At 43.9% G+C, this 14,017-nt stretch overlaps 1 protein-coding gene across 1 annotated transcript in view; it reads left to right on the plus strand.

Moving 5' to 3' along the window:
- The window catches only part of LOC120414931 (neuromodulin), a 224,311-nt gene that overhangs the window by 146,010 nt on the left and 64,284 nt on the right, over positions 1-14,017 (plus strand). The window contains exon 2 of the mRNA XM_039576262.2: positions 12,479-12,658. Within this exon, the coding sequence (XP_039432196.1) occupies positions 12,479-12,658 (180 nt within the window). The remainder of the gene's footprint in view (positions 1-12,478; positions 12,659-14,017) is intronic.

The following is a 14,017-nucleotide window of genomic DNA, read 5'->3' on the forward strand; positions in this document are numbered from 1 at the left end:
ATAGGACACTCGATTCGTTTTTTCTTCAAATTAAAATGAACAAATAAACGAAAGGAAACAAGCTGAATATTTTCTTTTCAACCTCCGAAAAGCGGACAAAAAGGACTTGGTTTATTATAAGAACGCAAAGTAAAAAAGAGGGTTTTCTTCGTGAAAGACGATGACGGTAATTTCTTTTCAAATTTACCCTTTTATTCCATTTTGTCAGACAAAAAGGAAGGAAGGAAACAGCTTCCACCCCCTTCCAACTCCAACAGCTTTCCTGAACAGTCCAACTTGAGTCCCTCGCCACAGCAGGAGTTCCAGCTTTAAATTTATATACTTTATTGAGCGGTGGCGGAGGAGTAGGGGTGATGGGGAATCAAGTTCCCAAACAGAGGATAAAAAAATGTATAAACACGTCCAACCCGAAAATTGCAACCCATCAAACGGAGGAAGAACCAAAAACCAGCGCGCACACACCGGCCAGGAATGCCGGCAACAAAAGTGCCAGCTGTTTTATTGCAGAGCGACCCGCATTTTACCATTAGCAATGGTTTTCCCGCTGCTTCAAAGGTCGACCCCGTTGTTGTTGGGTGGCACTGTGAAAGTGCGGGGTGAAATGAGGAACTTAAAATTTGTAAGCTGAGCAATTCTCTGAGATTTCGGTCATTCGATTTTTTTTGTATTTTTTAATCCGGCTGAAACTTTTTTGGTGCCTTCGGTATGCCCAAAGAAGCCATTTTGCATCATTAGTCTAAGGATCAAACATTTAATATTACGCCCTTTTGAAATGTTAGTCTTGATTTAAAAGTTTTGAAAATTTTGTTTTCGAAAAGATAGGAAAATTTCACGAATGTTTCATATTTTAACATTGTAAATCGGACCATTAGTAGTTGAGATATCGACATTAGAAAATGGTGGATTGTTTGGGTGAGACTTTGAAAACTTCAATTTTCCTGTTTTTAAACACTTGCATGGCAATATCTCAGCAACTAAGGGTCGTATCAACAAAGTTCAAAAAAGCAAAATATAGAGAATTTTCTCAGCTTTTCAAAAATATTTTTTTCTAAAGTGGGCAAACATGTGCACTAATTAAAACAAATGAAAAACTGCTACTATTTCCAAAAAAATACCTAAAATGGCTATAACTTGAAAACGGTGCACTTTATCAAAATTTCACTAAAGTACTTTTTGATTGCAAATTCGATTTTACATCGATAAATTAAGTTAAAAAAAATTTGCGACCAATTTTTCAAAAAAAAATCATATCAAATCAAAAAAACAATATTTCGATTTTTTTAAAACAATTGTATTGATTCAAAAAATCATAACTCGGTCAAAGTTTTTTTGTCCATTCTGGAAATTTCTGAAAAGTTGGCATTTGATGTCCTCTAAAACATATCAGAAAAAAAATAAAAATAGTGTTTTTTCTCAAATCAAGTTTTAGTGACAAAAAGTTAAATTAAAAAAGACCGATTCCGTGGAAAATGCTCAGCTTAATTGTACACTTTTACTTATTCAAATATATTTGTGGCCTAGAAATCATACATAATTAAAATATTTTTATCTTGCAATCCTTCAGATTAATAATCTCACAATCATAGAAAGCTACATTGTTGCAATATCATATTTTTAAAGTTGATGTGTCTAATTCGAAACATTACATTTTTAAACCTTGAAATAATGAAAAAAAAGTTTTTTAATGCAATCTGAATTCATTTCATCTTTACAAATTATGTAATCTAAAAACCTCAAAGTACAACCTTGAAATTTTAAAATCCTATAAAACGGCATTAGTTGCCGTGTTACAACCCTTACAATTAAGCGTCTTCCGGAACAAACGGGGTGGCCACATTTTGACAGGATCTTATATCGAGGGTTCTGGAAATGAGTTGTAGAGTAGATCGGACAAATTCCACAATGAAGTGTCGCTTGACCATTTTGAGTAATTCCAAGGAATCGCCTCTTGGAAACAGGAAATGACAGATTATAAAAAAATATCAAAATAAGGTCCAGTAATAAGGCTAAAACAGCAGTCCCAATTCTCTCCATGTGTCCCTATTTGCCCCAGTTTCAGTTTCAAAATATGCATTGGATCTTTTTTAACTACTTGGAGTGATCCTGATGCAGTTTCTCAGCAACCAGTAAACCAAAGTTACCAAAGTTTTGAATGGAAAGTCGCAAAAAGAGGATTTTTTCAGCACGAGTCGTACATTTATCCAACGAGGTTTACCGAGTTAGATAAATACGACGAGTACTGAAAAAATCAAATTTTGCAACGAGTTCCATAAAACATTTTTTGCAATTCCGAAAAACACCAATTGAGTGAAATTTTAAATAAATTTTTCATGTATTTTGTCAATAAATTGTTTAAATCAAAAAAATGTTGAAAAGTGTTATTTTTCGAAACAAGTGTTGAAAAGTTCATTTTTTCAGCACCCATTTCAGTGCTGGAAAGTAGAACTTTTCAGCATTTGTTTTGAAAAGTGTTGCTATTCGATTATGTTATTTTTGGTACAGAAAAGTAGGCTATTTCGTCGTTCAAAAATGACAGGAAAGTAAGTAGTTTCACGACGGAATTGCAAAAATACCTTTTTGCAATTCTTTTCGAATGACAAAAAGGCCTACTTTTCTTTACTAAACATCATAGAAGGGCCAAAAAGTTCAAGTTTTCAGCACTGAAATGGGTGCTAAAAAGCTGAACTTTTCAGCACTTGTGATAAAAAGTAATTCTCCGCCAACTCACCCCTCTTCGATTTGCGTGAAACTTTTTCCTAAGGGGTAACTTTTGTATCTAATCAAGTAGGTCCATTTTTCGACGTCTCGTGACGGAGGGCCGGTACGGCACCTTTCATGTTTGAGTATGCGAAAAAAGACGTTTTTTTTCAATAATTTGCAGTCTGAAAAGGTGATGAGATCGAAATTTGGTGTCAAAGGGACTTTTATGTAAAATCAAACGCCCGATTTGATGGCGTACTCAGAATTCCGGAAAAACGTATTTATCATCGAAAAAACACTAAAAAAGTTTTAAAAATTCTGCCGTTTTCCGTTACTCAACTGTAATTTTTTTTTGGAACATGTCATTTTAAGGGAAATTTAATGTACTTTTCGAATCTACATTAACTCAGAAGGGTTTTTTTTTTTTTTCATTTAGAACAAAATGTTTCATTTTAATATTTCTTGTTTTTCTAACTTTACAAGGTTATTTTTTAGAGAGTAACAATGTTCTGCAAAGTTGTAGAAAAGACAATTACAAAAATTTTGATATGTAAACATAAGGGGTTTGCTTTTAACCATCATGAAATATCACGATTTAACGAAAAAAAAAACTTTTTGAAATAGTTGGTCGTCGATGATCAAGGCCGTTCAAGTCATTCGCGACGGACACAAACAATGAAACAAAGAAAAGCACGAAAAATATTTTTTCAAAACTTTTTTTCGTAAAATCGCGAGAGCTCGTGATGATTACAAGCAAATCCCTTATGTTCATATATCAGAATTTTTGTAATTGTTCTTTCTACAACTTTGCAGAACATTGTTACTCTCTAAAAAATAACCTTGCATGAAACATTTTGTTCTTAATGATAAAATGACCCTTCGGGGTTCATGTAGATTCGAAAAGTACATTAAATTGCCCTTAAAATGACATTTTCCAAAACAAATTACAGTTTAGGAGCGAAAAGGACAGAATTTTAAATCTTTTAAAGTGATTTTTTCGATGAAAAATAAGTTTTTTCGGAATTTTGAGTACGCCATCAAATTGGACGTTCAATTTTACATAAAAGTCCCTTTGACACCAAATTTCCATCTCAGCACCATTTCAAGCTGCAAATTATTGAAAAACGTGTCTTTTTCGCATCGTACCGCCCCTCCGTCACGAGATATCAAAAAACTAACTTAATCCACCTAAGTGGTTGGTGCCTTCCTCACTCTTTACCAACTATTGGTGATTCGATGGGTTTGGACACAAATTTCATCTAGTTTTTCTTAAAATCCGCCAAAAAAAAGTACACAAATATCACTTAAGTGGTCATAACTCGAGACAGGGTTGCCAGATATTCAATGTTTTGGACTCGTTGGAAAATTCTGTCGATAACATAACCAACGGTTGGTTGGATGATGGATCCGGACATTATTTACATACATTTAAGTGAGATCCGGCCTCAAAAAAGTATATAAATATCACTTAAGTGGTCATAACTCGAGACCGGGTTGCCAGATCTTTGATGTTTTGGGCTTGTTGGAAAGTTCTTTCGATTACCTAACCAGCGATGGGTCGGATGATGGATCCGGATATAGTTTTAATACATTTAAGTGAGATCCGGCCTCAAAAAAGTACACAAATATCACTTAAGAGGTCATAACTCGAGACAGGGTTGCCAGATATTCAATGTTTTGGACTCGTTGGAAAGTTCTGTCGATAGCTTAACCAACGGTTGGTTGGATGATGGATCCGGACATTGTTTACATACATTTAAGTGAGATCCGGCCTCAAAAAAGTATATAAATATTACTTAAGTGGTCATAACTCGAGACAGGGTTGCCAGATCTTTGATGTTTTGGGCTTGTTGGAAAGTTCTTTCGATTACCTAACCAGCGATGGGTCGGATGAGTTTTAATACATTTAAGTGAGATCCGGCCTCAAAAAAGTACACAAATATCACTTAAGAGGTCATAACTCGAGACAGGGTTGCCAGATCTTCAATGTTTTAGACTCGTTGGAAAGGTCTTTCGATTACCTAACCAGCGATGGTTCGGATGATGGATCCGGACATTGTTTACATACATTTAAGTGAGATCCGGCTACAAAAAAAGTACATAAATATCACTTAAGTCGTCATAACTCGAGACAGGGTTGCCAGATATTCAATGTTTTGGACTCGTTGGAAAGTTCTGTCGATAGCTTAACCAACGGTTGGTTGGATGATGGATCCGGACATTGTTTACATACATTTAAGTGAGATCCGGCCTCAAAAAAGTATATAAATATCACTTAAGTGGTCATAACTCGAGACAGGGTTGCCAGATCTTTGATGTTTTGGGCTTGTTTGAAAGTTCTTTTGCTTACCTAACCAACGGTGGGTTGGATGATGGATCCGGATATAGTTTTAATACATTTAAGTGAGATCCGGCCTCAAAAAGTACACAAATATCACTTAAGAGGTCATAACTCGAGACAGGGTTGCCAGATCTTCAATGTTGTGGACTCGTTGGAAAGGTCTTTCGATTACCTAACCAGCGATGGGTCGGATGATGGATCCGGACATTGTTTACATACATTTAAGTGAGATCCGGCTACAAAAAAAAGTACATAAATATCACTTAAGTGGTCATAACTCGAGACAGGGTTGCCAGACATTCAATGTTTTGGACTCGTTGGAAAGTTCTGTCGATAGTTTAACCAACGGTTGGTTGGATGATGGATCCGGACATTGTTTACATACATTTAAGTGAGATCCGGCCTCAAAAAAGTATATAAATATCACTTAAGTGGTCATAACTCGAGACAGGGTTGCCAGATCTTTGATGTTTTGTACTCTTTGGAAAGGTCTTTCAATTACCTAACTAACGATGTGTAACATGATGGTGTTTGGTTCAGTTTACTGCCATTTATTAAACTTCCGAAAATATGCGAAAACACATTTTTATACATAACTTTTGAACTACTTATCGAAACTTCAAACAATTCAATAGCACCGTATGGGACCCTAAACCAAGTCGAATGCGACTAGTTTGGTCAAAATCGGTTCAGCCAGTGCTGAGAAAACTGAGTGACATTATTGGTCACATACACACACAGATACCCACACACATACCCACACACATACACACACCCGTGAACCGTGGGGACAGGTGAGGGTCCCTGCGGAGCTTAGCTGCCAGCTACCGGGCGGGTTGCAGTAGGCGGATAGCTGTCGGCGATTGCATACATTCATTGCATCGCCCCCGGACCAGCAGCGGGAGGATGTCTAGGACGTGGCGGAATTGAACAAGGGCTCTGTTTAATTTCTTCGAAAAAAAAAACCACATGGGTCCGTAAACACCTCTGTCAAGCGATCGAACGCCGCTATAAGTGTTTTAGCCCAAAACCTCACCAAACCCCGAATCCAAGATGTGACGCGACCCGTGTCGAGGGATTCCCAGTCGATAACGGAGCCTGTGGGGCACAGGGGCGAACCCCACACGTAATTTGCCCTTACTGCGTCACGGCAGGGCACTGGCGCAGCGGACCGTATTTCCCTAGCGACTCGTGGGATTCAAAATGAAGACAAGTGAAACAAACCAACAAAAGGGTCCCGATGCGCCCCAAGCATCGGAAAACACGGAGGTAGAAGAGGACGCAAACGTCGAAATGGCAGGAGGCGAGTCAAACGGCGGCGACACAGCAGGCGGGGTGGCGAGCGCGTTCCGTGGAAGCGGGAAGGTGTTGAGATCCCCAGTGTTGAACCAGGCGGCTGCTTCGAGTCAGCAGATAGGAGTAATTGGAGAGGAGACTCCCAAGTCATCCTTGTTGAACTTCGCCGGCAGTACCCCTCAGGACGGAGTCCTGCTCGGAAGGACCGCGTTGCAGGAGGTCAGAAGGAGGGTTAACGAACTCTTTGATTTCATCAAGGACAAAAACAACGTCCACACCAGAATCAAGCAGATGGTGAATGGAGTCAAGGCAGCCATGAATGCCGCAGAGCGCGAAAACAGCTCGCTGGTGGTGACGCGGAATTCACTGAAGCTCAGAGCTGAAAGAGCCGAAGAAACGCTGAACGCAAAACTGGAGGAGGAAGCGCTACGGGAGAAAGAACCGAAAACGCCGCCCGGCCCAGGCTCTAAAAGGGACAGGGAAACGCCTGGAGAGGAGGAGGACGCAAAGAAGCAGAAGCAGGGGAATGGAGACAGTCCAGACCCAGCGAAGGAGCCAGAACCAGACCCAGGGAAGGAGGAATGGGAGAAGGTCAAGAAAAAGAAGCGGAAGAAAAAAGGGAAGCAGCACGAGGACACCCAAAAACCCAAGTTTCGCAGGGAGCGTAACAAAGGCGAGGCTTTGGTGGTCGAGGTGAAGGAAGGTGTTTCGTACGCAGACCTCCTCCGGAAAGTACGAACCGATCCGGAACTCAAGGAGCTTGGCGAGAACGTGGTTAAAACCAGGCGCACACAGACCGGAGCGATGCTTTTTGAGCTGAAGAATGACCCCGCGGTCAAGAGTTCAGCTTTTAAGTCCCTCGTCGAGAAAGCCGTAGGCTACGAGTCGAAGGTAAGGGCGCTATCGCCGGAGACAACGATTGAGTGCAGGAACCTGGACGAGATCACGACGGAGGAAGAGCTAGAAGATGCGCTGATCGTTCTTCTGGATGACCGTACGACACCGATGGCAATCCGGTTGAGGAAAGCCTACGGCGGCACGCAAATTGCGTCGATCCGACTATCGACGCCTTCGGCGTCTAAGCTGCTGGAAGCCGGCAAGGTCAAAGTAGGGTGGTCGGTGTGCCCACTGAGGCCTGTTCCTCGAGTGACGCAGCAGATGACGAGGTGTTTCCGCTGTATGGGTTTCGGCCACCAGGCGAGAAATTGCGATGGTCCCGATCGAACCAACAGTTGCAGAAGATGTGGTAGAGAAGGCCACATGGCAAGAGACTGCAAAAATAAGCCGAAGTGCGTCCTCTGTAAAGAAGGCGATGGCAATAGCCATGCGACGGGTGGCTTTAATTGCCCGGTGTACAAGAAGCTGGCCTCGGGCAAAAAGTAATGGAGGTGTCCCAGGTGAACCTCAATCACTGCGACACTGCACAGCAACTGCTGTGGCAGTCGACCGCGGAGACGGGGTGTGACGTGGCAATTATTGCAGAACCGTACCGAGTTCCACACGACAACGGAAACTGGGCCGCGGATACAGCAAGAATGGCGGCGATACACGTGATGGGGCGGTACCCCATACAAGAAGTGGTCTCGAGGGCGTTTGAAGGATTCGTGATCGCCAAAGTAAACGGAACCTTCTTCTGTAGCTGCTATGCTCCCCCAAGATGGACCTTGGAGCAGTTTCAGCAGATGCTGGATAGTCTGACCGATGAACTGATCGGACGAAGCCCGATCGTTATCGGAGGTGACTTCAACGCGTGGGCGGTCGAGTGGGGTAGCAGATGCACCAATGCTAGGGGGCATAGCCTAATGGAAGCTCTGGCAAAGCTAGACGTTAGGCTGGCGAATCGCGGAACCAGCAGTACCTTCCGCAAAGACGGTCGTGAGTCCATTATCGACGTTACGTTCTGTAGCCCGCGACTGGCGGCCGACATGAACTGGAGGGTGAGTGAGGACTATACCCATAGCGATCACCAAGCGATCCGGTACAGCATCGGGAGACGAGCCCCTGTACCAGATAGGAGCAGCCGGTCCTACGGAAGGAAATGGAAGCTGCAGTACTTCGACGAGGGTCTCTTCGTGGAAGCGCTCCATTGGTGTGATGGTCCCCAAGACTTGAGTGCCGACGTGCTAACAGCACAACTGGTTGCAGCATGCGACACAACCATGCCGCGGAGACTGGAGCCAAGGAACTGTCGTCGTCCAGCATACTGGTGGAATGAAGAACTCGGTACCCTTCGGGCAAGTTGCCTCAGCGCCAGAAGACGAGTCCAGAGAGCAAGATCCGAAGCAACTAGAGAGGAGTGCAGAGAGGAGTACCGGTCTGCAAAGGCCGCGCTCAAGAAAGCGATCAAATGCAGCAAGACAAACTGCTTCAAGGAGTTATGCCAAGACGCTGATGCAAACCCTTGGGGGAGCGCATATCGTGTCGCGATGGCGAAGATCAGAGGCCCATCGATGGTGGCTGAAACGTGTCCCGACAAGCTGAAGGTCATTGTGGAAGGGCTCTTCCCAAGACATGACCCAACGACATGGCCTCCTACACCGTACAACGACGAAGGGGGTAGCAACGCCGAAGGTCATCTGATCACCAACGAAGAACTTGTGGCAGTAGCGAAAAGATTGAAGGTGAAGAAAGCTCCCGGCCCGGATGGAATCCCGAATTTCGCCCTGAAATCGGCGGTTCAAGCATTCCCGGACAGGTTTCGAACAGTCCTGCAGAAATGCCTGGACGAAGGACACTTCCCCGACCCGTGGAAGGTTCAAAAGCTCGTGTTGCTACCGAAGCCAGGCAAACCACCGGGGGACCCATCATCGTATAGGCCTATATGTTTGCTGGACACCCTCGGAAAGCTTCTGGAACGGATCATCCTTAACCGGCTGACCAAGTACACGGAGAGCGAGCATGGCTTAGCAGCGAGGCAGTTCGGCTTCCGTAAAGGGAGATCCACGGTGGACGCCATCCGGAAAGTGGTCGAGAAAGCCGACGAAGCGCGGAGGAAAAAACGCAGGGGGAACCGTTGCTGCGCAATAGTCACGATTGACGTCAAGAACGCGTTCAACAGTGCGAGCTGGGTGGCCATAGCAGCAGCGCTGCACAAAATGAAGGTGCCTGACTATTTGTGCATGATCTTGAAGAGCTACTTCGAGAACCGCGTGCTGGTCTACGACACTGCCGATGGACAAAAAACCGTTGTTGTTACCGCGGGAGTTCCGCAGGGATCCATTCTGGGTTCAGCACTGTGGAACGGAATGTATGACGGAGTGTTGACACTGGGGCTACCCAACGGCGTAGAGATTGTTGGCTTTGCAGACGACATAGTGCTGACGGTAACCGGCGAAAATGTCGAGGAGGTCGATGTGCTGGCTATGGAGGCAATCGCAATGATCGAGAACTGGATGCTCGAGGTGAAGCTGCGGATCGCTCACCACAAGACGGAGATGATACTGGTTAGTAACCACAAAAAGGTGCAGCAGGCCCAGATACACGTTGGAGAACACGTCGTGCACTCGAAGAGAGCGCTCAAGTACCTCGGGGTGATGGTGGATGACCGGCTGAACTTCAACAGCCACGTCGATTACGCCTGCGAGAAGGCGGCTAAGGCGATCATGGCACTGTCGAGGATTATGCCGAACAACGCTGGACCCAGGAGCAGTAGGCGCCGCCTCTTGGCAAGTGTCGCGACGTCCATACTTAGGTACGGCGGACCGGTATGGTGGACGGCGCTGGGGACGAAGCGAAATCGAGCGCTGCTCGACAGAACGCAGAGTCTGATGGCCATGCGGGTTGCAAGCGCGTACAGGACCATTTCGTCGGAAGCAGTTGGCGTCATAGCCGGAATGATCCCCATCGGCATCACACTGGAGGAGGACACCGTGCGCTACACCCGGAGAGGCACGAGAGGTATCCGGGAAGCTGCGAAAGCCGAATCGCTGGTAAGGTGGCAACGTGAGTGGGACACCACGGAGAAAGGCAGATGGACGCATCGGCTTATCCCGTCCGTATCCACGTGGGTGAGCAGAAGGCATGGAGAGGTCACCTTCCACCTCACACAGTTCCTGTCGGGCCATGGCTGCTTCAGGAAGTACCTGCACAGGTTCGGACATGCAGAGTCTCCTCTCTGTCCGGAATGCGTCGATTGCGAGGAAACACCGGAGCACGTGGTGTTCAGCTGCCCTCGCTTCGAGGCAGCGCGAAGCGAAATGCTGGCCATTATCGGAGCAGACACCAGCCCGGATAATGTGGTGCGAAGAATGTGCAGCGACATCGCCAAGTGGAATGCGGTCGTCGGAGCGGTGACGCAGATCACTTCGGCTCTCCAGCGGAGATGGAGAGACGACCAGAGGAGGAACGACTAGAAGCCTAGTCGAAAACCCACGAGTGTGGCTGTGAAGGAGAGCACGTTATGATGGTCGGCTCTACCAAATCGGTACACGTCTCGATGGTCACAGGAGTTGAGAACCCACGAGTGTGGCTGTGAAGGAGAGCACGTTATGACGGTTGGCTCTACCAAATCGGTACACGTCTCGATGGTCCAAGGAGAGGGCTGCATATGACTAACCGATCAAAAGCAACGCGATTCTTGGGCGCGGTTAAACCCTCGCATGGACTCATATGTATGTAGAACAGGAAATGGTTCTAGCACCCGGCATGGATCCTGTAAGTAGACTAGTGCAGAAAATGCAACGCCTCCCCCCGAAGTTATACCGAAAGGTGGTCCCGGGGGGAAAAGGGCACGGCGTTCAAGGACTGGTTTAGTGGGTCGGGAAAACTCTTTTTGTTTTCCCAACCCCACACTACCTGAGAAATGAATTCTCAGGTGTCTGATAGCAGATTCCGACCTTGTAAAAAAAAAAAAAAAAAAAAAAAACACACATACACACACACATACACACACACATACACACAGACATTTGTTCAGTTTTCGATTCTGAGTCGATATGTATACATCAAGGTGGGTTTTCGAGCTTTAAATAAAAAGTTCAATTTTAAAGCAGGATTATAGCCTTACCTCAGTGAGGAAGGCAAAACGGACCTCGGATTCGTGATCAGGGACAAAAGTTACCCCTTAGGACAAAGTTTCACGCAAACCCAAGAGGGGTCGGGGCATCTTTTCCCGATTTCGTGTGAGTTTGTAGAGGATTACCCAAATAATAAATCCATTTCACCCCAATTGCCCCCACGAGGAGGGATACGCAAATTGGAAAACCCACAACTCACTGCCCAGCATAATGGGGTGGAGCAAGGCAAAAGCTCGGCACATTTATGAAAATTCACGGCTTACGAAAACCCCGTTTTTCCTCAACCCAGCAGCGAACGATGATGATGAACCCGGTCGTCTCGCAACCTGTGTGGCCTGGCCTCGTGGTCGTCCCGAGTATGACGAGGTGGTTTTCATGGGTTACCGATTCTATTTGTCCGCCGGAAGACCCTGGTGTGTGGAGCTTGGAGTCTGCAACTCTATAGCCAGCAGTAGTGGCCTCATCACCATAATAGTTACATTTTGATGAAAATAGATGCTACAACGACGAGTTTTTCGGTCTAAAGTTTCAAAAACCCGTTCGCTTTAGTCTTAGTGCAAAGAAGGGTGCACAGCGTAAATTGTTCTGTCGCATTGTTGGCATAGTTTTGGCTAGGAGCTGCTGCAGAGTGTTGGCAGCGGGACTGCTTTTTCGGCTGAGAGCTTTATGACTGTTTCTCGGGATGTGCTCGCTGAAGATAAATGGAGTCTCGGGTTGCGGAATGCACTGCAGCAATGGAAAGTTTGTTTAATATGCTTCCTTAAAAGAAACATTTATCATTGCTTTAAACTTGAAAATCTTAATCTAAAAACTCATTTTACATTACGCCTTGTTCGAATTAATAATTCAATTCAATTTATTCCTTCCGACAACCGGTACTAACACGCGATGAAACCTCTAATTAAAGCTGTCACGAGTAGCGGCGACGTGCAACAGCTTCTACGGAAAAGAGCGCCCCAAAAATAAATTTACGAGGTACTTACAGCAAACGATTGTCCTGGTCCGCTGGAACTCACCTAGACCTAGACCAAGCAACAATTTGTGTTCCCATTACGAAGAAGTAGAAGAAGGCAGGACGAAAAACTAATTTCCATCTCATTTTTTTCCCCCTCCTCCATTCTTACAGTCGAAGCGGCCGCCACTAAGATCCAGGCAGCGTTCCGAGGCCACCAGGTGCGCAAGGGAACCACGATGAAGCAGGGGGACGTCAACGGTAGCGAGGCGGGGCAGCAGCAGAACTCGGCGGAAACAGAGCGGGAACCGACCAAGGCGGAGCTGGAGGCTGAGTTCGATCCCAACGACGAAGGTAGGTTCTTGGATTCGTCTTTTTTTTCTACATGAAAGAGCTTTCAATATCACAGCATTATTACGAGCCAACCTATTGGTCTGTTGCCGATCTCGAAGCACCGGGGTGGATATCGAGAATGGAATCTACCCGGTGAAAGGTTAATAGAAACGATAAACATCTTTCTCCTCTTGGGGGTAGATTTTGCCCTACCTGCTTGCCAAGAAACGCATTCATACGATTCCTACGTTCGAATCATATAATCTGTTGAGCAGTTGAGCGAACACTCATGGCATTTATTATGTATTATTCATAACGGGAGGTAATCGACCGTGCGTCTCCTCACCTTATTAAACGGAAGTAACTGACCAGGTTGGCATTACAAAATACGTTTATTAACGATAGCATAACAACCACTTATGACATTTATATGAAAGCACTGAAAATTATGTTTAAAATTTAAGAACTAAAATAACTTGATACCTTTTTTTTTAATATTAGGCCGTTGCTAATATTTTAAAAAAAGTCTAGGTCCAACAGAACCGGGGTATGTAGAACTTAACGTTAAAATTAAAAAAAATACCGTAAAACGGGGTGACTTTGATAGCCGGGGTGACTTTGATAGGTTTAGGATTTTTCCGCAAAATGAAGAGTACAATTAAAATACGTACGGAATTGTTTAGAATCATACTGACCGTGGTAGAGAAGTGTTCAAAGTACCTCAAGAAGAAGTTTTCATAAAATTTTGAGAAGTTTAAATTGTTAGTTAACTATAATTAAAAAAATGTTGATGAAAGTCATTATTTTAAACTTCTCAAAGTGTCTTGATTTTCTCAATGAACATGATTTCGAATCGGAAAACGGAATGCATTTTCGGATTCTTTGGACAATTTTCCACTAGGAGAAGGTTAAATAAGTTTGTAAATAATAAATAATGTGTGTTTTTGGAACACAATTAAAATAAAATTCCACATTTATAGGCAATTTCAGTTGAACAAACTTCATGTAAAATGTGAAAACTTGTGATTCGTGCTTTGAATTCAGTATAAAATGCAATATAAATCGATAATTTTATAAACAAAACTAGTTCTAACAAATTTCAGGCAAAGTTCCGACTTTTTAACAATTTTACCCAAAATTTATATGTATTTTGCTAAAAAGCTTATAAACTTAGTTAACTAAGTATAAATATTGATTTTTTTTTCCTAAAAACTGTATCAGCTACTTTAGTGATGATACATTAAACGTACAAATAAAATTTGAACATCTTAAATATTATTTTAACAAGAAAAACTATGACTATCAAAGTCACCCCGGAATTTAAACTAAGAATTTTTAACGTAACTATTTTTCTAAACAACATTGAAAAAACTTTTTTTC

The sequence above is a fragment of the Culex pipiens genome, chromosome 2, assembly GCF_016801865.2.
Source record: "Culex pipiens pallens isolate TS chromosome 2, TS_CPP_V2, whole genome shotgun sequence".
Classification (NCBI taxonomy): Eukaryota; Metazoa; Arthropoda; class Insecta; order Diptera; family Culicidae; genus Culex; species Culex pipiens.